The sequence below is a fragment of the Lithobates pipiens genome, unplaced genomic scaffold, assembly GCF_037356315.1.
Source record: "Lithobates pipiens isolate NorthernLeopardFrog02 unplaced genomic scaffold, aLitPip1_a1.2 Scaffold_16, whole genome shotgun sequence".
NCBI classification, from domain to species: domain Eukaryota; kingdom Metazoa; phylum Chordata; class Amphibia; order Anura; family Ranidae; genus Lithobates; species Lithobates pipiens.
This window is the reverse complement of record NW_027507748.1, coordinates 234918069-234943645: the sequence shown is the minus strand read 5'-3', so window position 1 is coordinate 234943645 and position 25577 is coordinate 234918069. Positions and strand designations below refer to the sequence as shown.

General features: G+C 44.3%; 1 protein-coding gene across 4 annotated transcripts in view; it reads left to right on the top strand.

The window, feature by feature from the left end:
- LOC143982459 (C4b-binding protein alpha chain-like) overlaps positions 1 to 25577 on the top strand; it is a 577061-nt gene that overhangs the window by 259347 nt on the left and 292137 nt on the right. For all 4 annotated transcript variants that reach the window (XM_077481180.1, XM_077481181.1, XM_077481183.1 and 1 more), the window contains exon 9: positions 1463 to 1559. In XM_077481180.1, coding sequence (XP_077337306.1) covers positions 1463 to 1559 — 97 coding nt within the window. The remainder of the gene's footprint in view (positions 1 to 1462; positions 1560 to 25577) is intronic.

Below are 25577 nucleotides of genomic sequence, written 5' to 3'. Positions count from 1 at the left end.
AGATTTAACTCTTAAAACTGCTTTCTTGTTGGCAGTTGCGATGGCTAGGAGGATAGGTGATTATACAGGTTTTGGCCATTAAATCCTTATTTTAAACGTGCAATCCTTCTTTACTGAAGTCAGATCCTATGTACCTTCCTAAGGTGGCATCCTGTTTTTCATAAAAGTCAAAAAGTAGTTTTGCTTTCCCTTCCCAAAAATTACAAGGAAAGTATTTTCCATACTTTAGATGTCCGCAGGTGTATTTTGCAGTGTTTAGCGATAACCAAATCGTTCAGGAGATCTCCTACTATTTTTCTATGGCCTGAGAAAGCGGTTACAAGCATTGAAGAGTTTGCTGGCTATGTAAATTAGGAATACCATTACTTTAGTTTACACAGCAGAAGGCAATCAGATTCTTTAATTGGTTGAAGCTCATTCCACTCGCTCTCTAGTAACATCTTGGGGAGAAAGAACAGAGGCATCAGTAAAACAAATCTGCAGACCCACTTCATGGTCAAGATGAGATGTCTTCATCAAGCATCATAGAATGGAGGCATTGTCGCAGCATTACCTGGCCTCACCAGAAATGTTCTACAGACTGTCATCCCACAGTAAGGGTATGAACTTATTTATTTCATTATCCTCTCATGTGGCTGAAAGATGATTGGGGAAACTGATAAGGGCGGTGGAACCATTCATCTCTCATTTGGCTGTCCTAGAGGATTCCTAGAAACAGTTACTGGTAAGGCTAAGCCTCAGTTCACACTAGAGTGTACTGCGGAAAATTGGGATCGTGTTTCCCGCATTCAAATTGCAATGCAAGGCAGAACGCAAACGCAGTGCTTTAGCCTGCACCGGATCGCATGGTTCAAAATGACCATGCAATCTAGTTGCAGTGCATTCCCAAAATTGCTGCATGCATGAATTTGGTGCAGATGTGGTGTGCTTTGAACTATTCAAAAAGAATGGCTTCAATCACACCGCACTGAATCGCATTTGAATTGTACAGGAATGTGGTGTGGTTCCTGTTCCATTTATATATGATTCTTCATAGTGTGAACTTAGGTTAATGGAAACTACTTGTTTTTAACGTGAACTGTTGGGGTCAATTCAGTTTATTGCAGGCTGGCTGGTAAGTGAGCTGGGAATTTTTGTTTGCTGTTTTTTTGCAATGGAGACTATCAGCTGCTAATAATGAAAATGTTTGTAGTCATCATCAAACTATTTCCAAACTTTTTCCTAAAGTTTATTTAGCTCTCCTTTGTATTTTGAAGGTGTGTCTGTGATGCCTAATGTTGTTTAATTCATACAAGATGATTTCAGACCTGATGAGCTTTCTTCAAGTAACCTACCTGGGGTCTGTGTACACTTTGCAACCACATATTTAGCACGGTGTACTGTACGTGGATGATGCAGACTTTAAAAATGTACAACATTCTTGTAATGATTAATTGGGTCATCAATGCCTTTTCACCTGCAGGGATATCATGTGGAGATCCTGGTACTATACAGAATGGCCAGATGTCTAGTCCAAATTTCTATGTTAACTCAAAAGCCACTTACACCTGCAATGAAGGGTAGGTTTACATAATATAATATTTAACCATGCATGCATTACATTGAATAAGTATTGTTTTTATGTACACATTTATAATCTTCCTCCTTTTATTTAAAGTAGTTCTAAAGGCTGAAAGTTTTTACCTTCATGCATTCTAGAAACATTGTGTGCAGCTACCCCCCCAGCCCACCTAATACTTACCTGAGCCCGATCTCTATCCAGCAATGTGCCTGAGAGCAGCTGCCACTCGGCTCTCTCCCTACCCATTGGCACACACACAGCAGCGTGAGGCATTGGCTCCCGCTGCTGGCAATCACAAACAGGAAAGAGGGAACAGAGGGCAAGGCTGAGTATCGCTCGGGAGCAAGCACACACGAGTGCCCCCATAGTAAGCGGCTTTCCGTATGTAAAGGTTAAATCTCTCTTCCCCCAGATGTAAAGATTACCCCCTTGATGACCTGAAAATGAATAACCCAGCACTGAATTCATTATATGGGCCACCTATATATTTATACTTGGTGATTATATCGCTGCTTACTTTCCTCTTCTCAAGAGAGAATGAATTCAGTTTGGCTAATCTTTCCTCATAGCTGAGCTCCTCCATTCCTCTTATCAGTCCGGTTTCCCTTCTATGCACTTTCTACAGTTCTCCGATTATTATCCTTATTGTGAACTGGTGGTCAAAACTGAACTGCATATTCCGGGTGAGATCTTTCTAATGATTTGTACAGGGGCAAAATAATGTTTCTGGACTATACCTCTTTTTTAATGCAAGAAAGTATTTTGCTAGCTTTAGAAACTGCAGATTGGCATTGCATTCTTTTATTAAGTCTATGATCTGCCAAAACACCCAGATTCTTCTCAACCTTTGACTACCCCAGCTATTCTCCTAGAATGTATGATGCGCAAATGTTTAGCCCCCAATTATATTGATCAACATTAAACCTCATTTGCCATATAGTTGCCCAATTAAATAGTGCATTGAGGTTGGCTTGTAAATTGGAAAAATCCAGTCCCTTACCCGAAGATGGATCAGACATACTGTAAAAGATTTCCCTGCTGAAACCACTGCCTGTGGAAGGGAATTCCACATCCTTGCTGCTCTTGCAGTATAGAACTCTCTACGCATTTTAAAGTTAAAATGCTTCTCATCTAATTTTAGTGAAAGACCATGTGTCCTTTTAAATTCCCTTTCACTGAAATGTTTTATCCCTATTGTGGGGTCAACAGTAGGGTATTTGTACATTGAAATCATATCCCCTCTCAAGCGTCTCTTCACCAGAGAGAATAAGTTCAGTACTCGTAACCTTTCCTCATAACTAAGAACTGGAGGGCATACTCCAGGTGCGGACGAACCAGTCTGGTAGAGTGGGTTAATTATTGTTTTATCTCTGGAGTTAAACCCCTTTTTAATGCATGCTGTTGGCTTTGCTTGCAGCTGCTTGTCATTGCCTGCCATTGGTGAGCCTGTCATTTACTAGGACCCCCAGGTCCTTTTCCATCCTAGTAAAAGAACGTGGAAAACTGGACTTTTTTAGGTGCAGAGTCAGATGAAAAGTAATCAATATATAAAAAATATTACTTTATTGGAAAAATAGAATACAAATGCATATATTCCATTAAACCAATTGGACAAAGGAAAGGAGGTACAAATTATGGTTAAATGCCTAATGTTTTCCAGCTCAGACAACACAGCAGTAGATGACAAGCTTCCCAACATGTTTTGCCCTCAAATCGGGTTTCCTCAGGGGATACTAGTCGTTTGCGATATGTACTGCCTTCTAATAAGAAAATGCATAACAAATCCACAAATTGACATCACAAAGTTATAACAATTACATTGACAATATACAGTGATTATCATGTGACTGTGTCTTCACTATGGAAATGTCAATGCCTACCCGTGTTTCTAAAAACAAAGAGACCAGAAACTGCCGGGACATAGATACGCCGCCTCGTCAAAGCAGCCATATGCCCAATGTGGCCATAGATGGCATAAAAAAGACCATCTAAAAAAAGAGGGGAAAGAGAAAATATCTATGTATGTATGTATATATAATAAAATATATATCGATATCCCAAACCAATCCCTAAACCAAGGGGATGATGTTTTACCCCCTTAGGCACAGGGAAGGGAAAAAGAGGGGTACAGCAAAAAAGCAAAGTAACTTACAACACAATTTGGTCGGTGATTGACACCAAGGGTGACACATCAACCAGGATCAGAAAGGCTCAGAGTATCTAGGAGCACAATAAAAGCGCCATATTATAGCTAACCAAGCAGGATCAATGCTAGGAATAAAGTCAATCGAATAAGAAGGTCATGATGGAAAGGTTAATCGCTCACAGCGTATAAAGTTCAATAGAAGTACATGAATGGTAACAAGCAGCATATGTCTGTATCCTGACTCCCGCAGCGTCCTCACGCCGCCAAATGCGGCTGATTTATACCATCCTTCCAGTAACACCGGATGCGGGCGCATAGACCTCGTCGTGCATGCAAACTATCCACTACACTCGCACACTCCTGTGCCTCCGCCGGGTCCATAGACTCGGACGGATACCCGCAGAGGACTCCCTCTAGCGGGGGGAGAGAGGTGAAGGAAATCACCAGGTACTGACGCCGAGACCACGCACGTGCAGAGCGCCCACTACATTCACACACTTGTGCGCCCCTGCCGGGTCCTAAGACCCGGTCGGATACCCGAAGATGGAGGGAGGAAGGGAGGGACAGAGGATCTCTTTCCTAATAGTAAGGTTAGAGATATTGGGAATCGCAAACCGCACACGTACGGCACGCGCAGTGTAACGGGTGCCCAGCTGAAAGCATAGACACCCCGGCCATTCATATGACCACCTAAAAAGGCCTGGAAAGTTCAACAGGCGCACAAATAATGTTTTAAGGCAGCCCAGCCATAGAGATGGAACCAAAAAAGGAAAATATACACATGCAAACATATGTACTGTATACACGGGTAGGCAATACATAAACATAGACTAAGAGATGCAATCAATCTACACAATTTTTATTTCAATTTAAAAAGTATTTTTAATCTCTACAAATAGACAAATAATAATAGTCTATTCTTAATTCATATAACAAAAAGCTCACTTATGATTAGTAGGTTCAATGCGTTTATAAATAGTAAAACATCAAAAAAAAATTTTTTTACAATTCGCTAATTAATCGTTCAAACCCAAAATTCATAAATTTATTATACTAAAGGCCAAAAGATGTAAGGGGGAGGAGAGAGAGGAGAAAAAAAATGGAAAAAAGAGGAGACTAAAATACAATTCCAGGGCAAGCAAGTTAATAAGTCCCACAAGTTCTATTTATAGTGGGACTTATGCATACGGCTGCTTTGTCGAGGCGGCTCATCTATATGTCCCGGCAGTTTCTGGTCTTTGTTTTTAGAAACACGGGTAGGCATTGACATTTCCATAGTGAAGACGTAGTCACATGATGATCACTGTATATTGTCAATGTAATTGTTATAACTTTGTGATGTCAATTAATTTGTGGATTTGTTATGTATTTTCTTATTAGAAGGCAGTACATACCGCAAACGACCAGCATCCCCTGAGGAAGCCCGATTTGAGGGCAAAACATTTTGGGAAGCTTGTCATCTACTGCTGTGTTGTCTGAACTGTAAAATATTAGGCATTTAGCCATAATTTGTACCTCCTTTCCTTTGTCCATTTGGTTTTATGGAATATATGCATTTTGTATTCTATTTTTCTATGCAGGGATGAGAAATTGAGAGATCATTAGTAAAAAAGCATCACAGTGTACACACATTACACATAGTTAGCACCTATTTAACCCCTTGATCTCCATAGATGTCCCCCACCCCCCTTCACAGCCAATATCATTAGCACATATTGTCCCCCACAATATCGCAGTCCCATTATAATCTGTTGATCCCTGCCCTTAGTAGTATAAGAAACATTAAAATTCAAGGATATATACCATAGTTTGTAGGCACTATAACTTTCATGAAAACTAATCAATATACACTGTATTATCAAAAGTATTGGGACGCCTGCCTTTACACGCACATGAGTTTTAATAGTGTCTTAGCCCGTAGGGTTAAATATTGCATTGGCCCACCTTTTGCAGCTATAACGGCTTGAACTCTTCTGGGAAGGCTGCCCACAAGGTTTAGGAGTGTGTCTTTGGGAATTTTTGACCCTTCTTACAGAAGTGCATTTGTAAGGTCAGGCACTGATGTGGACGAGAAGGCTCGGCTTGCAGTCTCTATTCTAATTCATACCACAGGTGTTCTATCGGGTTGACGTAGCACTGTGTGAATACCAGCCAGGTTCCTCCACCCCAAACTCCCTCATTTGTGCACTGGTCTGAATCATTTGGTGGAGGGGGGATTATGGTGTGGGGTTGGTTTTCAGGGGTTGGACTTGGCCCCTTAGTTCCAGTGACGGGAACTCTTAAGTCATCAGAATACCAAGACATTTTGGACAATTTCATGCTCCCAACTTTGTGGGAACAGTTTTGTGATGGCTCCTTCCTGTTCCAGCATGACTGTGCACCAGTGCACAAAGCAAGGTGCCTAAAGACATGGATGAGTGGGTTTAGGGTGGAGGAATTTGACTGTCCTGCAACCCAATAGAACACTTTGGGATTAATTAGAGCGGATACTGCAAGCCTTCTCGTCTACATCGAAGAATGGTCAAACATTCCCAGGGACACACTCCTAAACCTTGTAGACAGCCTTCCTAGAAGAGTTGAAGCTATTATAGCTGTAAAGGGTGGGCCAACGCAATATTTAACCCTACGGACTAAGACTGGGATGCCATTAATGTTCATATGTGCTGTAAAGGACTAGCGTCAAATGTAGAGCTTTAAGGACACCGCCATTCGCTGGTTCTTCTTTTTAAGGGCTTTGTTTGCCCATTTTTATTAAAAGCAAGTTCAGCAAACAAACATAGGTTTCCCTCGCAGGGGATTTCAGCATTCCTTTTTCCATGAACAAAATAACATTCAGCCTAGTTGGCTCTCACTTGCAGCACTGCTGCCCTGGCCTTTTTCTGTCTTGTACAGACTGTTACACCAACCACCTTGGTGCATACAACTAGCAGCCTCTTGCTGCACTGGCTCCCACGTGGAGCCCTCCTAACTCCTGGTACTCAGACTTCCTATCTGCTGGGGTGGAGCCAAAAACCATGGTCAGGTTACTACTAAAAGCCCAGCACAAACCTGACCAATCAGTATGCTGGCTGTTCTCAAAATCAGGACCCAGGACTAGGGATTTCATACCACCCGGATCTCTCAGAAATCCCTGAGTTCCAGGTCCCCAAGTGGACTTTACAAAACACTGAGGAAACTGAAAGGCCAGTTTCCTCCTTCTTGTTACAAGCTCCCTGGAAGCCCCTCAACCCGTTCGGTTGAGAATTTTGGATCATAACCTCCTTCTAGACCCTGGCAGGGCAATGCTCTGCCACACATCCTCCCCCCTTGTTTCGACCCCGGAGGGGGCTTAACACACCAGCCAATCCTCTTCAAATTGGCATCTCTATGCCAGCTATCACCCACAAGGGCCACACCCAGTCTTATCAGGTGACTTTCACCGTGTCCCTCTCCTACACTGACTTTGGTACTACAAAGATGCCCCTGTTCCTTTTTACGGGTGCATTTCCAAAAACACCGTCTGCATTTTCTTTGGGGCCACACCTTCAAACACTTTAACACTAGGGGACTTACTAAGGTCTTTGACTTTTTTTCCCAACCTTTTTCTCTTTACTTCTCTCTCTTTTCCTTTTTTTTTATTTTTATTGCCATCTCAGTAAGTTACTTTATTCTAACGGATTCTAATCAGCTTATCGCTCAGAACCCCGCTTGTTCTACTTAACATCATTGTGGCAATCTTTCTTTCTTTTTTTTTTTTCCTTTCCTTTTATATTCTTTCTTTTTCGATTTCATATTTATACAAACAATACGTCAAGTTGCTTATGAAAGTCTTTTTTCTTCCATCAAATTCCATTTCCCTCTCCCTCCCCCCTCCCTTTACTTCTAAAGTGGTCATATTTTTAAACACCTTTTTAGCCATACGTGTGGGCACTTTTATTTGGGAATTTGACTCTTAATGATGCCTTGTTAAGCTTTGGGCCATTGTCCTCAGACCTTTTACTCTTGCAATGTGGTAGGTTCCTGGACCTCTGGAAATCTTTCCCAGAATTGCACTCCTGAACCTGTATGGAGCTTATTTCTACTGTACCTATTCCCTCTTCTGTGTCTGTCATACCATTATTCATCTTCCTGTATTTTTTAAGATTAACATCAACCATGTCAGCTTGACCATCAGGTCTACCCTTATTTGTGTTGTTACCCATGGTAACCAAAACATTTACCAGTGCGTTGCACTTTTCCTCATTGTCCGAAATATCACCACATTTATCAGAACTCATATCACCAGTGTTCTGCAAGGCAGTGTCTGGAGGAGAATCACACAAAGTGAAGTTGTTGTCTACCATGGCAACTCCACTAACTCTCAATTCCACTGCAACATCATCCTCTTCCAGCAACTGTCCTGATACCTGATCGTCATCATCCAATTTCACCTTTGGGTTGATGACCCCAACCACATCACATATACTTGTACCCTTTGGAATTTCCACCCAGACTTCTGTCCTGTCCAACAGTACCCCAGAGTGCCTCTCATACACAATCTTAGTATGAAGCTATCCAGCACACTAAATTATGGCAATCTCAGCATCGTACAGCCTGTGATATCCAGCTCCATTTATGCATACCCCATGGCTCAAGTTCTTCAAATGCAGGAGAGGATGGCAGGATATACACCGGCTGTACACTCCAACATTTTAATATTTCTCTCAGCAGATCTGTCATACAAAGGCAGTGTGATTCCACACCTAAGACCTTCCTGGGGTCCTTCATGTCCCTAGGGTTATGGAAAGACTCATTTACTGATGCCTTAGAGGTGACACTTCTTAAATGGGCTTCCTCCCCACTGGAGGTATCCAATGCAATAACGTGGTGCTCTCCTAGAGTGCAGCCGGGTGAGGGAGTCACGACAAAACTCTCAAGCTCGGTGTCAACCTTTTTCCTCATAACTAATATCCTCCAGACCTTTTATTATCTTAGTTGCCCTTCTTTGTACTCGCTCCATTTCCAGCACATCCTTCCTGAGAACTGGTGCCCAGAACTGGACAGCATACTCTACGTGTGACCGGACCAGAGTCTTGTAGAGCGGGAGAATTATAGTTTTATCCCTGGAGTTGATCCCCTTTTTAATGCATGCCAATATTCTGTTTGCTTTGTTAGCAGCGGCTTGGCATTACATGCCATTGCGGAGCCTATCTACTAGGACTCCCAGGTCCTTTTCCATCCTAGATTCCCCCAGAGGTTCTCCCCCCAGTGTATAGATTGCATTCATCTTTTTGCCACCCAAATGCATTATTTTACATTTTACTACATTAACCACTTCAGCCCTGGAAGAATTTACCCTCTTCCTGACCAGAACACTTTTTGCGATTCGGCACTGCTTTGCTATAACTGACAATTGCGCGGTCGTGTGATGTGGCTCCCAAACAAAATTGACTTCCTTTTTTTTTTTTTTCCCCCACAAATAGAGCTTTCTTTTGGTGGTATTTGATCACTCCTGTGTTTTTTTTTTTTTTTTTTTTTTTTAAATCCTACCAAGCTGTGTAGAATGAGCGCCGCTAAATACTGTCTAATACACAATCTCAACTCAAATTTATCCAAAAAAGTATACACATAACATTGATTGTTACCACTTGATTGTTCACTCTATGAATGAATAAATAAATAAAGTGTCCAGTTTTTAAACACAAAGAGTCCAACGTTCATTAGATAGTGACCAGTGAATCACTTATAATTATAAATTTATAAAGACTTCCAGGAACACTCCTCCACCACACCGCTGTGACTTCAATCCCCTTATGTGTGCACCCTCACCGACTGTTTATGCCTCACACTGCCGTGTTTGGCTATAGACGCTTAAACCCTCTTTTCACAGGGATGAAGAATGACAGGTGTCAGGCAGAGGCGAATGCACAGTTCCCGATTAATCCTCTTTACACACATGTAAATGAAAAAAGCACAGCCTCCGATAGTGTAAAACCTTCACACAGTTTAATCTCATAAAATTTCACTGCATTGCACTCACATGTGGAATATCAAAGGCACACCATAATCAAATTGCACAGCACTCCAAGACCAAAGTAGCTGGATAATGGATGGCCACGGCAGACCCAGGGCTTACAAGATAGCAAGATAGCAGCTATAAGGCTCACCACTCCTCGTCCTAGTCCCCCGTCAGTAACCACTCGGTGTATGTTGGTCAGCGTTCCGTGTCTACCTCAATGATCGCTCTCTAGCCACGCCCCCTCTACCCCAGTCCGCGAGACCCACGACCCAACTCACGGAGCTTCCCACGGGCGCATGCCCCCCGCCACCTCTTAAAGGGCAATGTACAGGTACATGTCTCTGCCTGTACGTGCCCTTCTGCCGCAGTAGGCATGAGGCGGTCGGGAATTTGTTAAACCTCATTTTCCATGTAGTTGCCCACCCCATTCATTTGTTCAGATCTTTTTGCAAGGTTTCCACATCCTGTAGTATCGTCTGCAAATACAGAGATTATGAACAAATTAAGTAGGATTGGTCCCAGCACAGAACCCTGAGGGACTCCACTACCCACCTCTGACCATTCCGAGTACTCGAGTACCATTTATCACCACCCTCTGAACTCGCCCTTGTAGCCAGTTTTCAATCCATGTACTCGCCCTATGGTCCATGCCTCAATTTAATCCCTATTAGATTGTAAACTCTTCTGAGCAGAGCCTTCTTAATCCTCTTGTATTTTATTGTACTATAACTGTATTGTCTCCCTTTTATTGTAAAGAGTTGTGTAAACTGCTGGCGCTATATAAATCCTGTATAATAATCCTGTATAATATTTTGTAGCACCCCACTTGGAAAAAATAACTGGAATCATCAATGAGTTTCCTACACCTCTTTACTGGAACTCTTCTTTCGCCAACTGCTTCAGGTCTCTCATGTTGCAAAGGTTTCTTTTCCCCAACTGCTGTTTTGAGCTCTCTCCACAGGTGCTCTGTGGTATTTAGATCTGGTCTCATTGCTGGCCAGTTCAGTACTCTCTAGCGCTTTGTCTTAAACCATTTCTGGGTGCTTTTTGACATGTGCTTTAGGTCATTGTCCTGCTGTAAGACCGTGACCTATGATGAAGACACTGTGACCTTCTGACACTGGACCCTACATTGCACCCCAGAATTTGTTGGTAGTCTTCAGATTTCATAATGCCATGCACATGGTCAAGACATTCAGTGTCTAAAGCAGCAAAACAACTCCAAAACATCAGTGAACCTCCACCATGTTTGACTGTATGGACTATCAATCTTTCTCTTCTGTCCACGTCCAGGGAGATTGGCTACAGTGCCATGGGCTGTAAACTTCTTCAATGTTGCGCACAGTGGAAACAGGAACATTAAGGTCTTTCTCTTCTCCATGCTCCGTGTGGCACACAGAGACACACAACAGAAAGGTTGAGTCAATTTTTTCCGGTGTGATTTCTATATTGTCAGCGCCTGTTAATTGCTACAGTTGAGTTTAATTACAAATTAAAGGAGCATCGCAAACTTGGAATGCAATTATTCCTTACAATTTTGAGAAAGTGCCAATAATTTTGTCCAATCCATTTTTGGACTTTTTTGTGTAATGTGTCAGATTTGGCTTTTTGTTTCTCCACTTTTTTGTGTCATACCAATGCAAACAAAAGAAACCTGTGAATTACTAAACATAGTTACATAATTACATAGTTAGGTTGAAAAAAGACACAAGTCCATCCAGTTCAACCACAAAAAAAAATAAAAAAAAATATCATACAATCCCATATACCCAATTCTATACCCACAGTTGATCCAGAGGAAAGCGAAAAACCCCAGCAGAGCATGATCCAATTTGCTAAAACAAGGGAAACAATTCCTTCCTGATCCCCCGAGAGGCAATCTGATTTTCCCCAGATCAACTTTACCTATAAATTTTAGTGCCCAGTTATATTACGTACACTTGGGAAATAATCCAGGCCTTTCTTAAAGCAATATACTGAGCAGGCCAGAACCACCTCTGCAGGGAGTCTATTCCACATTTTCACAGCTCTTACTGTGAAGAAACCTTTCCGTATTTGGAGATGAAATCTCTTTTCCTCTAGACGTAAAGAGTGCCCCATTGTCCTCTTTGTTGACTGTAAAGTGAATAACTCAACACTAAGTTCACTATATGGACCCCTTATATATTTGTACATGTTGATCATATCCCCCCTTAATCTCCTCTTATCAAGAGTTTATAAATTCAGTTCCTCTAATCTTTCCTCATAACTGATCTCCTCCATGCCTCTTATCAGTTTGGTTGCCCTTATCTGCACTTTCTCCAGTTCCCCAATTCTCTCTCCCTCTCCCTCTCCCTTTCCCTCTCTCCCCCTTTCCCTCTCTCCCTCTCCCCCTCTCTCCCCCTCTCCCTCTCCCTTTATGATCTACCAAAACCCCCAGATCCTTCTCCACTATAGATTCCCCCAGTTGTACTCCCCAAAGTATGTATGATGCATGCATATTCTTAGCCCCCAAGTGCATAACTTTACATTTCTCAAAATTGAACCTCATCTGCCAAATAGTCGCCCAATTAGACATTGAGGTCGGCTTGTAAATTGGAGACATCCTGTAAGGACGTTATTCCACTGCATAGCTTGGTGTCATCTGCAAAGACGGAAATTTTACTTTTGATCCCAGACCCTATATCATTTATAAAGATATTAAAAAGTAAGGGTCGCAACACTGAACCTTGGCGTACACCACTGATAACCTTAGACCATTCAGAGCAAGAATCCTTAACCACTACTCTCTGAATTCTGTCTTTAATCCAGTTTTCTATCCATTTACAAACTGATGTTTCCAAGCCTGTAGACTTTACCTTAAACATGAGCCGTGTGTGCGGTATCAAACGCTTTTGCTTTTGCAAAATCCAAGTATACCATGTCCACCACCATCCAAGGTTTTACTTCCCTCCTCATTAAAAGAAATCAGGTTTGTCTGACAACTTCTGTCTTTCATGAATCCATGCTGTTTGTTGCTTAAAATATTTTTTTCCTGCAAGAACTCGTCTATGTGGTCTTTTATTAATCCCTCCAGTCAGTGGCGTAACTAGAACCTTCAGGGCCCCGATGCAAGAAACCATGAAGGGCCCCCCTGACAGGGCCCTTTACTCCGAGTTTGGTGGCGGAACAGGGCCCGGTTGCAAGTGGGTGGCTGCATGTAAAGGAACCAATTTCTCCATTTGCCGCCGCTTCTCCACCTCTCCCTCCCACAGGCATTCAGCGGCTGCAGGAGGAAAATGGAGAGATGGGTTCCTCTATCGGTGTTTCTCAATCTTTTTCCATGACCTATGCATTCGGTAATTACACCCCTTCCCGGAAATATTCCATTTCATTACCCATACCTTTACCTTTCCCATTTTACCTTACCCCTTTCCCAATAAATAGACCACACCGGAGTTTGGAGTATAAAATTGGCCATAGCAGCCTTTATTTAACCAAAAAACTTCAACCAAAATAAAATAAATAACTTTATTGCTATAATAGAAAAATACTTATATTGCAACAGCAATTACAACTCCCAGTCGTTTGGTCTTTGACGGTACCTCAGTTCCATTTAACGTTACCTTTTTCCCAATACACTGCGGGACCAAAATTTTACCATACCAGGCCTCCGGCCGTTTAACAGCCTGGAGACAACCCACCTTCCCGCAGTGTCACCAAACCCGTATCCCAGCATACCCTTCCGCTGGGATACACCAAAAGGGGGGCATACCCCCTTTGAGCCCCCCCACACACTTCCATCACCTAATTTTCTTTACCCCGTCAAAGACACTGCCACTGCCCGCAAGGATGACCACCTTAGCCTTAAGGGCCCCTCCACACCCGCAGAGCCCGTTCAATCCCATCCTGCACCCCCAGGACCCAAAGGTCGGTCCCCACAGCCGTGAGATGCACGCCATCCCCCCTAAGGTACATGCCCACATTCACTTCCAACTCCATGTGCCTTATTACCAATCCCCCATTCCTCGTCACAAACCTACCCAGGGCTTTATTCACCTTAATCCTGGCCTTATTGAGCCTGACCACTGATCAAGTCATACGCCACGTAGTCCGTGCAATGATGTGGGACCAGATTACCACAATACTAGGAAAATCCCTCCAAAGCATTAGAAAGTCCCGTTTAACATCCGCAATGAGATCCCTAGTTGACCGGACCCCTAAGTCATTACCCCCCACATGTAGCACTAACACATATGCCTATCCAGCCTATCCAGTCTGGCGTACCGATGAATTTCCAGCACAACCCTGCTCCACTTCATCCCAGGGATCCCCAACCACCTTATGCTCGCTTCCCTACGAGAAATCCCCAGTTGCCTTCCTTCTGGCCTGACATCCGCTCTCCTGGCACCCCAAAAAACGTAGGAGTGCCCCAATATCCAGACGAAGCCTTCGCGACCTCCTTCTGAAACGAAAAGATAAAATACTAAAGCAACTGTGCTACACCCTTCTGTGTCCCCCCGTCCAGCCCAAAAACGTCCCCCCCCCCCCCCGCCCGGAAAACACGAACCAAAACCCACGAGCTCCACCTACACCAGATGTGGCCTCACGTACGACCTAAACCTCCTCGATTCCCATCGCCCAATCCTCTTGACCACAGCCTCGTCCAACCCGCATCTGGCCGCCTCTATGGCTGCCACGATGCGGAAGGAGTGGGAGGCAAACTGTGAGCAATCCAAACCCCCAGCCCGCAAACACTTCCGGAACACAGCCACAAATTGAAATCGGGATAAAAAGGTCCCGTCCTGATGTATCAGCAAAGGGCCCACCCCTTGAGGTCTAACTCCCAGAAACTCCGAGACCACCCGCACCGGGCATAACCCCGAACCTGGCAAAGCAAAAAGCCATATGTCCACCCCCCTACCCATTTGGTCTGTCTTTGACCTACGCAGCCTCAACATCACCCTATCCGCCCCCAGCGCCACATCCTGACCCAACAGACCTCCCCCAACCGTTTCGCCGGACTAACCAACTCCCCCACCTGAAAGGCCCCAAAGAACGCCAATGAAAACACTGCTCGGAACAACCGCACTTCATAACTGGAAGTGCACTGTTCCCCCAATCGATCGCAAATGACCTGCAAGATATGGAACGTCACCGGCCTTCTCATATCCGTCCGCGGATTGCCCTTGCGGTACCCCTTTAACGCCTGTTTCACCCAAAACCCTTTTGTGTAATCCACCTCCCCGCGCAACTTAAACCAAAAGGCCAGTGCCGCTAGCTTACGCTCGATCGAAGCCACTGACCCCGAGCGCTCCATGACCCTAGAAACAAAACACATCACCAACAGCCCTTGATCCCCACCCCCCCAGCTCAGCGTCCACCAGCCGTGTAAAATCCAGCCATTCCTTCCACACTTTACTGTATGCCGCCCAGGTTGCACCGCTCACCGACCTCCTGATCCATTCCGCGGCGATTCCAATGCAACCTCCCAGAGCCACCCCGGGCAGGGGATCCCCTCTCTCGTCGCATCCGGAGCCAAAGCCCGAAACCTCTCCCACTGAAATCGAGACAAGGCATCGGCAACATTATTGTCTACCCCCGGGATATGGACAGCATACAAGAAAAGGTTCATCTGCAAACACCGCAGCACCAGATGGCGCAGCAGCCTAATCACCGGCTGTGAAGATGCCGACATTCGATTAATCACCTGCACCATGCCCATGTTGTCGCAGTGCAACCTGATCTTCAGATCCCGGCATGTTACTCCCCAAAGTTCCATTGCCAGCACCACCGGAAACAATTCCAGCAGCACTAGGTTCCTCGTATACCCTGCCTCCACCCACGTCCGTGGCCAGGCCTCCGCGCTCCATTGTCCCTGAAAATAGGCCCCATAGCCCGTGGACCCCGCCGCATCCGTCACCAATTCCACGTCAAAGTTACTCACTGGCCCCTTCATCCATACCGACCGTCCATTGAAGCCTTCTAAAAACGTCTGCCAAATCCGCAAGTCCTCCCTATGTTCCTGAGTTAACCGAATGAAGTGGGTCGGAACCTGCGTTCCCGCCGTAGCCGCCAAAAAACCCGGCCCATCGGAATGATCCGGCAAGCAAAATTCAACTTACCCAAGACCGACTGTAACTTCCGCAGTTGCACTTTTCGCAACTTACCCAGAACGCCCGCCTCCAGCGGCACCGCCCCAGCGTCCGTGCGGCCCCTCACCACACTCCCAACCGCCCCCCCCCAACATAACCCCCAAGGCATCAGGCAAAACATTAGCATTAACTGTCATCCCCTTACCTGGCTGCGTGGGTCTCCCCCCGTCAGCCGTTGCTCCGGATACTCCCGCAGCCTCCTCCCGACCAAGGACCTCCTCTTCGGAACCCGACAGCTCTCCTTCGGAACGCACATCTGCCGCGGATAGCATAGGCGTAGCAGACCCTCCGGTCGCCGGGCGGCTCGGGGGGTGTTTCAGCGGTGCTGGTAGTTGCTCTGCCGTCGCCATAGGCCCGACCGTCCCCTCTGCTGAGCAAGGCGCCCGCACCGCGTCCCCGTGCGGGCACCGTAGGCCTGCCCCTGTCCTCCCTCAGGGCTCCACTTCCACTCCTCGCCGACCTGCCAGCAGCGTCTGGTAGCTGACGCGCAGGTGTGGCACTGTTTCTCCTCCGCCGGGTCTCCCCCTGCGGCGGCAACACCGCGGCAGCAAGGGGAACCGTTCTCCTTTCATCACTTGACCGCGCCGGTGGGGAGGGGTGACATCCATCTCTAACCCCCCGCTCCCCGAGCCCCGCCCACGAAGAGGATTCCGCCTGGACCCCCCTTGAGACCCCGCTGAAGACCGTTTGGCGGGGGCCGGCGGGTCCGCTATAGGGCTCCTAGTAAGGCGCTGGGCTCTGGTGGAGGGGCCAGGAGAGAAGCGCTCCGGTGGTCTGGACCGCCGAGCATGTGGTGTAACATCCCCCCCTGCAACAGGCCCCCCCGCCGCCTCCTGCGTAATGGCTGCCACCTGTGTCTGTAGCCACTCCGTTCCTCATGTCGCCGCCGCCGCTCGGAGCCGCTCCAGCAATTCAGCTACGTCCCCCATGCTGCTAATAGTCCAGACAATGTCACAAGCCCGTTGAAAAACCTCCCGTTCCGCCCTGCAAGTCCCGCCGCCCAAGCCTGTGGTCTCACCTAGCGTCCTCTCTCCAGCAACTTCCTAACTTGTGACCCACGCTTGATTTCTTTGACTCCTCCCCTTATTTATATAGCGCTCCGCCCTCCCTTCTTTCTGACTCTCAGCTCCACCTCCTCCTTCTTCCTCTGTCTCTAAAGTTAACCCTACAGGGGTTCCTTAGCATTGGTCATGCCAGCCCTGCACCTCCGTCTTGCCAGTGTTTCCGTGCCTCCCTGTCAGGGCACCCTTTAAGTACATCCCTATGTGAATGGGGCTGCACTGCAACCCCCCTGCAACTGTGTGCATTGCATGCAGTTGCAGCATAGTGATGATGCATTTAAGGGGTTGTAAACCCTCGTGTTTTTTCACCTTAATCCATCCTATGCATTAAGGTGAAAAAACACCTGGCAGTCACCGGAACCCCAGCCCCCCCCCCCGTTTTACTTACCTGAGCCCTGGAACTTCCCCAGGTGGAGATGCGCTCTTCCTTTGCCCGGGGTTCTCAGCTCCTGATTGGATAGATTGATAGCAGCTCAGCCATTGGCTCCCACTGCTGTTAATAAAATCCAATGACGCGGGCATCGGGGGCGCTGGAGAGAGCGCTTCTCCTAGGGGGTTGTCTGATAAGAGGAGGAGCCACGAGAGCCACCGAGGCACCCCAGAATACAAGGTTCGGGGCCACTCTGTGCAAAACAGGCTGCACTGCACAGTGAAGGTAAGTATAACATGTTTGTTATTTAAAAAAAAAAAAAAAAGGTGGTCAGGAGGCAACATATTGCCCCTTTACCAGCTGTCAAATGCCTCTGAAAAGCGATCTGAGCACAGATCGCTTTTCGGAGGAATAGCATTTTTTTTGCTGGTACTTTGAACAAGCAAGAAAAAAAAACCAGTTCTGATTGTACACATATGGGGTAGGGCTGGGGAAAAAAATCGATTTGAATCTTGAATCGAGTTGAGAGGTCAAATCGATTCAAATTTTCAGGAAATAGTTTTTTTTAGATATTTATTTTTTCACCAGGATCAGTGCTGACACCGCACCGGTCCTGAGGAGCTGCGGGCAGGAGTTTTTAGGTGAGGCCACGGCTTCGGCCTAGTCCACGAGGCCGGACCTGCGGACTAGGACGAAGCCACGGCCTCACCTAAAAACTCCTGCCCGCAGCTCCTCAGGACTGGTACGGTGTCCATAAAAAAAACTGGATTCGAATTGTGAATCGAGTTTTTTTTTTTTTTTTTTTTTTTTTAAATGACAAATTTTTTTTTTTTAGAAAATCGCTCCCGGCTCGAATATGGGAAGGGGAGGCAGGATTAAACGCAGATACATAAAATGTGCATATATACATCTAAACAGCAGCGGCTGGTGCTCAAAATTTTTGGGGGGCACAAAAGTTTTTATAAACCAAATCATCAAATGCAGCCACTGTGCTGTCAAACACTGCCACTGTACCCTCAAATGCAGCCACTGTGCCCAAATGCTGCTACTGTGCCCAACAAACGCTGCCACCGTGCCATCAAACGCTGCCACCGTGCCATCAAACGCTGCCACTGTGCCATCAAACACTGCCACTGTGCCCATTTAACGCTGCCACTGTGCCCTTAAACTCTCCCACTGTGCCATCAATTGCAGCCACTGTGCCAAACGCTGCCACTGTACCCATTTAACGCTGCCACTGTGCCCTCAAAAGCTGTCACTGTGCCATCAAACACTGCCACTGTGCCATCAATTGCAGCCACTGTGCCCATTTAATGCTGCCATTGTGCCCATTTAACGCGGCCACTGTGCCCTCAAATACTGCCACTGTGCCATCAAACGCTGCCACTGTGCCATCAATGGCAGCCACTGTGCCCATTTAACGCTGCCATTGTGCCCATTTAACGCTGCCACTGTGTCCTCAAATACTGCCACTGTGCCATCAAACGCTGCCACTGTGCCATGCAGCCACTGTCCCAAATGCTGCCACTGTGCCCTCAAATGCTACAACTGTGCCATCAATTGCAGCCACTGTGCCATTAAACGCTGCCAGTGTGCCATCAAATGCTGCTAGTGTGCCCTTGAATGCCCCCAGTGTGCCCCCCCACCCGCTCGCCATCTACACATGCACACACACATGCACACACAAATGCACACACATACACACACAAATGCACACACACACATAAAGTCTTTTCAAAAACGGCAGTGCTTTATCTTACCTCTTCCTGCCGGGTACTGCACTGTAGGGGGAGACAAAGAGCACACACTGCTTTCACTTTAGTTATAAGCAGTGTGATGACTCCGAGCTCCCCGCACAGTGCCGATTACACTTCGGCTGAAGATCGGGGAGCTCGGTCTCGGGCGCCCGCTCCTTCAGATATACAGGGGGGCCCTCAAGGCCCCCCTGCAGCATGGGGCCCGGTCGCCTTGGCGATCTCAGCGACCCCTATAATTCCGCCACTGCCTCCAGTATCTTCCCAACTATAGAAGTTAAACTAACAGGTCTATAGTTACTTGGTAAATACTTTGTTCCCTTTATAAATATAGGCACCACATTGGCCCTTTAACTCATTAATGAGTCCCTAAAAATTTGATACAATGGCTTTGAAATTACAGAGCTCAATTCTTTTACGATCCGTGGGTGGATGCCATCAGGTCCAGGTGCTTTATCCACCTTTATTCTGTCCAAATATTTCTGGACTGTATCACTTTTGAGCCATTGTGGATTTGGGGCTGTGTCACTACCACTCCAGTTATGAACATGAGCTCCCCCATGCTCCTTTGTATACACAGAGCTGAAGTAATTATTTAATAAATTGGCCTTCTCTTTGTCCCCACTCACCCACTCTATATTATTTTGGGTCTACATGCTCAGACTTGACCTTTTTCCTATTACTATTAATATATTTGGAGAATTGTTGGGGGTTTGTCCTACTATCTGTTGTAATCTGTTTTTCATTTTGAATTGTTGCTTCCTCAATTTACTTTTTACATATTCTGTTATATTCTTTGTAACATTTAAATGACACGTGTTCCTTCATTTTTATATTTTTTTAAAAGCTCTTTTCTTATAGTTTATAGCTTTTTTTTAAACTTTGGCCATAAGCCACATAGGTTTTATTTTTAGCCTTTTAAACTTATGGCCCATGGGAATATACTTTGCAGTGAGTTCACTGGTTCACTTTTTGAAGAATTTCCATTCCTGTTTTGTGACCATTGATGCCAATATTCTCTCCCAGCCTAAGTCCTGGAGAGCAGCCCTCATCATTGGAAAATTTGCTCTCTTGAAATTAAGTGTTTTTATCTTTCCCGTATGTGATTTTTGCTTACAGCTAACATCAAATGAAATCATGTTATGGTCACTGCTACCCAGGTGTTCCTTTATCTGAACATTAGTAATACGCTCTGCATGGTTTGAGATTACCAGGTCCAACAGAGCATCATTCCTAGTTGGGGCCTCAATAAACTGGACCATAAAATTGTCCTGTAATAGGTTTATAAATGTTTGCCCTTTAACTGCCCCAGCAGTACCATTACTCCAGTAAATTTCTGGGTAGTTAAAATCCCCCATTATTATAACTGTCCCAGCCCTTGCAGCCATTTCCATCTGTGCAAGGACCTCCTCATTAACATTGGGTGGTCTATAACAAACTCCAATGATTAACTTTGAACTACGCACATCTGTATGCAGTTCCACCCATAATGCTTCAGACTCATCACACTCTCCATCCATCAGGTAAACATTTATAATTGCAACAATTTTCTGGGTGAAGTGGTGCATTGTCTGACAGAAGTGCAGAAGCGCCAATATTTTTGGCCATGACTGTGCATATATGAGCTAAGGCTTGTACAGGTCTTTTGAGGTGCATATACAGCGGGTAAAATAATTATAGAACACATCACTATTTTTCTAGGTAAATACATTTCTAAAGGCGCAATTGACATGTAATGTTGGTAACAACCCATGCAATCCACACATACAAAGAAACCAAAACAAATTAGTTCAGAAATTAAAGTATGTGTAATAAAACAAAATGACACAGGGAAAAAGTATTGGACACATGAAGAAAGGAAGGTGCAAAAAGGCTTGGGAAGCCAAGACACCAGCTGAAATCTATCATTAATTAGAAAGCAATTCTACCTCTTGTCCATGCAAATGATTATCAGCTGGTTCAGTCTCAACTGCTGGCCTATACAAAGGTGGCTCATAACCAAGGTGTCACACAAGATGAAAAGCAAAGAGCTTTCTCCAGACCTTTGCAACCTCATTGTTGCAAAACATACTGATGGCATTGGTTACAGAAGGATTTCTAAACTTCTGAATGTCCCAGCACAGTCGGGGCCATAATCTGGAAATGGAAAGAACATCATTCCACCATAAGCCAGGACCAGGTGCCCCTCACAAGATTTCTGATGACGTGAAAAGAATTATCAGAAGAGTTGTCCAATAGCCACTTGTGGAGTGCTTCTGAAAGACTTGGAATTAGCAGGTACAATTGTTGCAAAGAAAACAATAAGTAATACACTCAACCGCCATGGCCTGTATGCACGCTTACCACGCAAAACTCCATTGCTGACGAACAAACATGTGGAAGCTGGTTTAATGTTTGCTGCACAACATTTAGACAAGCATGTGAAATACTTTGAGAATATAGTGTGCTCAGATATGACCAAAATTTTGGATGCCATAATACACACCATGTATTATGGGCACATCACCCCAAAAACACCATACCAACAGTGAAGTTTGGAGGTGGGGACATCATGGTGTGGGGCTGTTTTTCAGCATACAGTACTGGCAAACTTCATATCATTGAAGGAAGAATGAATGAAAAAATGTACCAAGACATTTTTGATAAAAATATGCTGCAATCTACCAGGATGATGAAGATGAAGGTGGACATTTCAGCAAGCCAATGATCCGAAACACAAAGCCAAGGAAACTCGCAATTGGTTTCAAAGAAAGAGAAAATAAAGCTGCTAGAATGGCCCAGCCAATCACCTGACTTGAATCCAATAGAAAATCTATGGCAAGAACTAAGGATCAGAGTTCATAGAAGAGGCCCACGGAACCTTCAAGATTTGAAGAATGGACCAAAATCACACCTGAGCAATCCATGTGGCTAGTTTCCCCAGGAGGTGTCTTAAAGCTGTCTATACCGAAAAAGGATTTTGTACGAAGTATTAAGCCAAGACACCAGCTGAAATCTATCATTAATTAGAAAGCAATTCTACCTCTTGTCCGTGCAAATGATTATCAGCTGGTTCAGTCTCAACTGCTGGCCTATACAAAGGTGGCTCATAACCAAGGTGTCACACAAGATGAAAAGCAAAGAGCTTTCTCAAGACCTTTGCAACCTTATTGTTGCAAAACATACTGATGGCATTGGTTACAGAAGGATTTCTAAACTTCTGAATGTCCCAGCACAGTCGGGGCCATAATCTGGAAATGGAAAGAACATCATTCCACCATAAGCCAGGACCAGGTGCCCCTCACAAGATTTCTGATGACGTGAAAAGAATTATCAGAAGAGTTGTCCAATAGCCACTTGTGGAGTGCTTCTGAAAGACTTGGAATTAGCAGGTACAATTGTTGCAAAGAAAACAATAAGTAATACACTCAACCGCCATGGCCTGTATGCACGCTTACCACGCAAAACTCCATTGCTGACGAACAAACATGTGGAAGCTGGTTTAATGTTTGCTGCACAACATTTAGACAAGCATGTGAAATACTTTGAGAATATAGTGTGCTCAGATATGACCAAAATTTTGGATGCCATAATACACACCATGTATTATGGGCACATCGCCCCAAAAACACCATACCAACAGTGAAGTTTGGAGGTGGGGACATCATGGTGTGGGGCTGTTTTTCAGCATACAGTACTGGCAAACTTCATATCATTGAAGGAAGAATGAATGAAAAAATGTACCAAGACATTTTTGATAAAAATATGCTGCAATCTACCAGGATGATGAAGATGAAGGTGGACATTTCAGCAAGCCAATGATCCGAAACACAAAGCCAAGGAAACTCGCAATTGGTTTCAAAGAAAGAGAAAATAAAGCTGCTAGAATGGCCCAGCCAATCACCTGACTTGAATCCAATAGAAAATCTATGGCAAGAACTAAGGATCAGAGTTCATAGAAGAGGCCCACGGAACCTTCAAGATTTGAAGAATGGACCAAAATCACACCTGAGCAATCCATGTGGCTAGTTTCCCCAGGAGGTGTCTTAAAGCTGTCTATACCGAAAAAGGATTTTGTACGAAGTATTAAATCAATTTCAAGTTAGTGTGTTCAATACTTTTTTGTGTTATTTCATTTTATTGCATCTAACTTAATTTCTGAACTTTGTTTTTGTTTCTTTGTATATATGGATTGCATGGGTTGTCACCGTCATGTGTGGAACATTTTATGTCAACAGCACCTTTAAAAATATATTTACCTAGAAAAATGGTGGCGTGTTCAATACTTGTTTTGCCCACTGTATGTATGAGAAGATCTGGGCATTCACATACAATACTTTTTTATAAAATCCATACGTTTTATTGAAAAGTTTTTTATTATATATGAGAATTGTTTGCATGCCATTGCATCATCTATATACATTCATCATCTGCCTATCCCCCTACTATTTTAGACACATTCTTATCATTAATATACTGTATATGTATATAGGTCTTATCACAAATCACTTGGTAAAGATGATTTTCCAGTAGACTGGATGGCAGGCGACAGCTGATAGATTCTGCTTCCTCAGGCAGCAATGGATGTGTATATCTAAAATACACAGTCAGTTATTACATATAGAGTATAGTGTATATATATAGTACATTGTAAAAGTATTCATATATTATGTATATTCAGTTCTCATCATTAAGCTTTTATTTGTTCATCTATACATACCAAGAGAACAGTGACTCACTATATGAATCGAACCCTCCCCTGTGGGACGGACTGCATAAGGGACAAGTGCACATCAGCAGGTCTGCGTAAGTACAGTTCCAAGGTATGGGAGGATAGATTTCTTGATGGTATTCAAACTGCCAGAGTATTACAATATTACTGAGCATGATATAAAGCCCCCCACTATATTTTTTTATTTAGTAAGAGTCTTTGTGGGTATATTTTAGCCCTATAGTTCACCCAGTGGTACAATATAACTATATTTCATGACAGGTGCTTACATTTTTTATATATATATATATATATATATATATATATATATATATATATATATATATATATATATATGTATGTGTATATATATATATATATATATATACACACAGTGCCTTGCGAAAGTATTCGGCCCCCTTGAACTTTTTAACCTTTTGGCTTCAAACATAATTTTGTGAAGAATCACTAACAAGTGGGACACAATTGTGAAGTGGAACGAAATCTATTGGATTTTTGAAACTTTTTTAACTAATAAAAAAATGAAAAGTGGGGCGTGCAAAATTATTCGGCCCCCTTGCGTTAATACTTTGTAGAGCCACCTTTTGCTGCGATTACAGCTGCAAGTCGCTTGGGGTATGTCTCTATCAGTTTTGCACATCGAGAGACTGAAATTCTTGCCCATTCTTCCTTGCAAAACAGCTCGAGCTCAGTGAGGTTGGATGGAGAGCGTTAGTGAACAGCAGTTTTCAGCTCTTTCCACAGATTCTCGATTGGATTCAGGTCTGGACTTTGACTTGGCCATTCTAACACCTGGATACGTTTATTTGTGAACCATTCCTTTGTAGATTTTGCTGTATGTTTGGGATCATTGGAAGACAAATCTTGGAAGATAAATCTCCGTCCCAGTTTCAGGTCTTTTGCAGACTCCAACAGGTTTTCATCCAGAATGGTCCTGTATTTGGCTGCATCCATCTTCCCCTCAGTTTTAACCATCTTCCCTGTCCCTGCTGAAGAAAAGCAGGCCCAAACCATGATGCTGCCACCACCATGTTTGACAGTGGGGATGGTGTGTTGAGGGTGACGAGCTGTGCTGCTTTTACGCCAAACATATCGTTTTGCATTGTGGACAAAAAGTTCGATTTTGGTTTCATCTGACCAGAACACCTTCTTCCACATGTTTGGTGTGTCTCCCAGGTGGCTTGTGGCAAACTTTAGACAAGATTTTTTATGGATATCTTTGAGAAATGGCTTTCTTCTTGCCACTCTTCCATAAAGGCCAGATTTGTGCAGTGTACGACTGATTGTTGTCCTATGGACAGACTCTCCCACCTCAGCTGTAGTTCTCTGCAGTTCATCCAGAGTGATCATGGGCCTCTTGGCTGCATCTCAGATCAGTCTTCTCCTTGTCTGGGCTGAAAGTTTAGAGGGATGGCCAGGTCTTGGTAGATTTGCAGTGGTCTGATACTCCAATTTCAAAATGATCGCTTGCACAGTGCTCCTTGGGATGTTTAAAGCTTGGGAAATCTTTTTGTATCCAAATCCGGCTTTAAACTTCCCCACAACAGTATTACGGACCTGCCTGCTTTCAACAGAACCCAGAGACTATCACAGAGCAGGTGCATTTATACAGAGACTTGATTACACACAGGTGGATTCTATTTATCACCATCAGTTATTTAGGACAACATTGGATCATTCAGAGATCCTCGCTGAACTTCTGGAGTGAGTTTACTGCACTGAAAGTAAAGTTTTTTTATTTGCTAAAAATTTTTAAAATATCCAATAGATTTTGTTCCACTTCACAATTGTGTGCCACTTGTTGGTGATTCTTCACAAAAAATAAAAATTTTATATCTTTGTTTGAAGCCTGAAATGTGGCAAAAGGTTGAAAAGTTCAAGGGG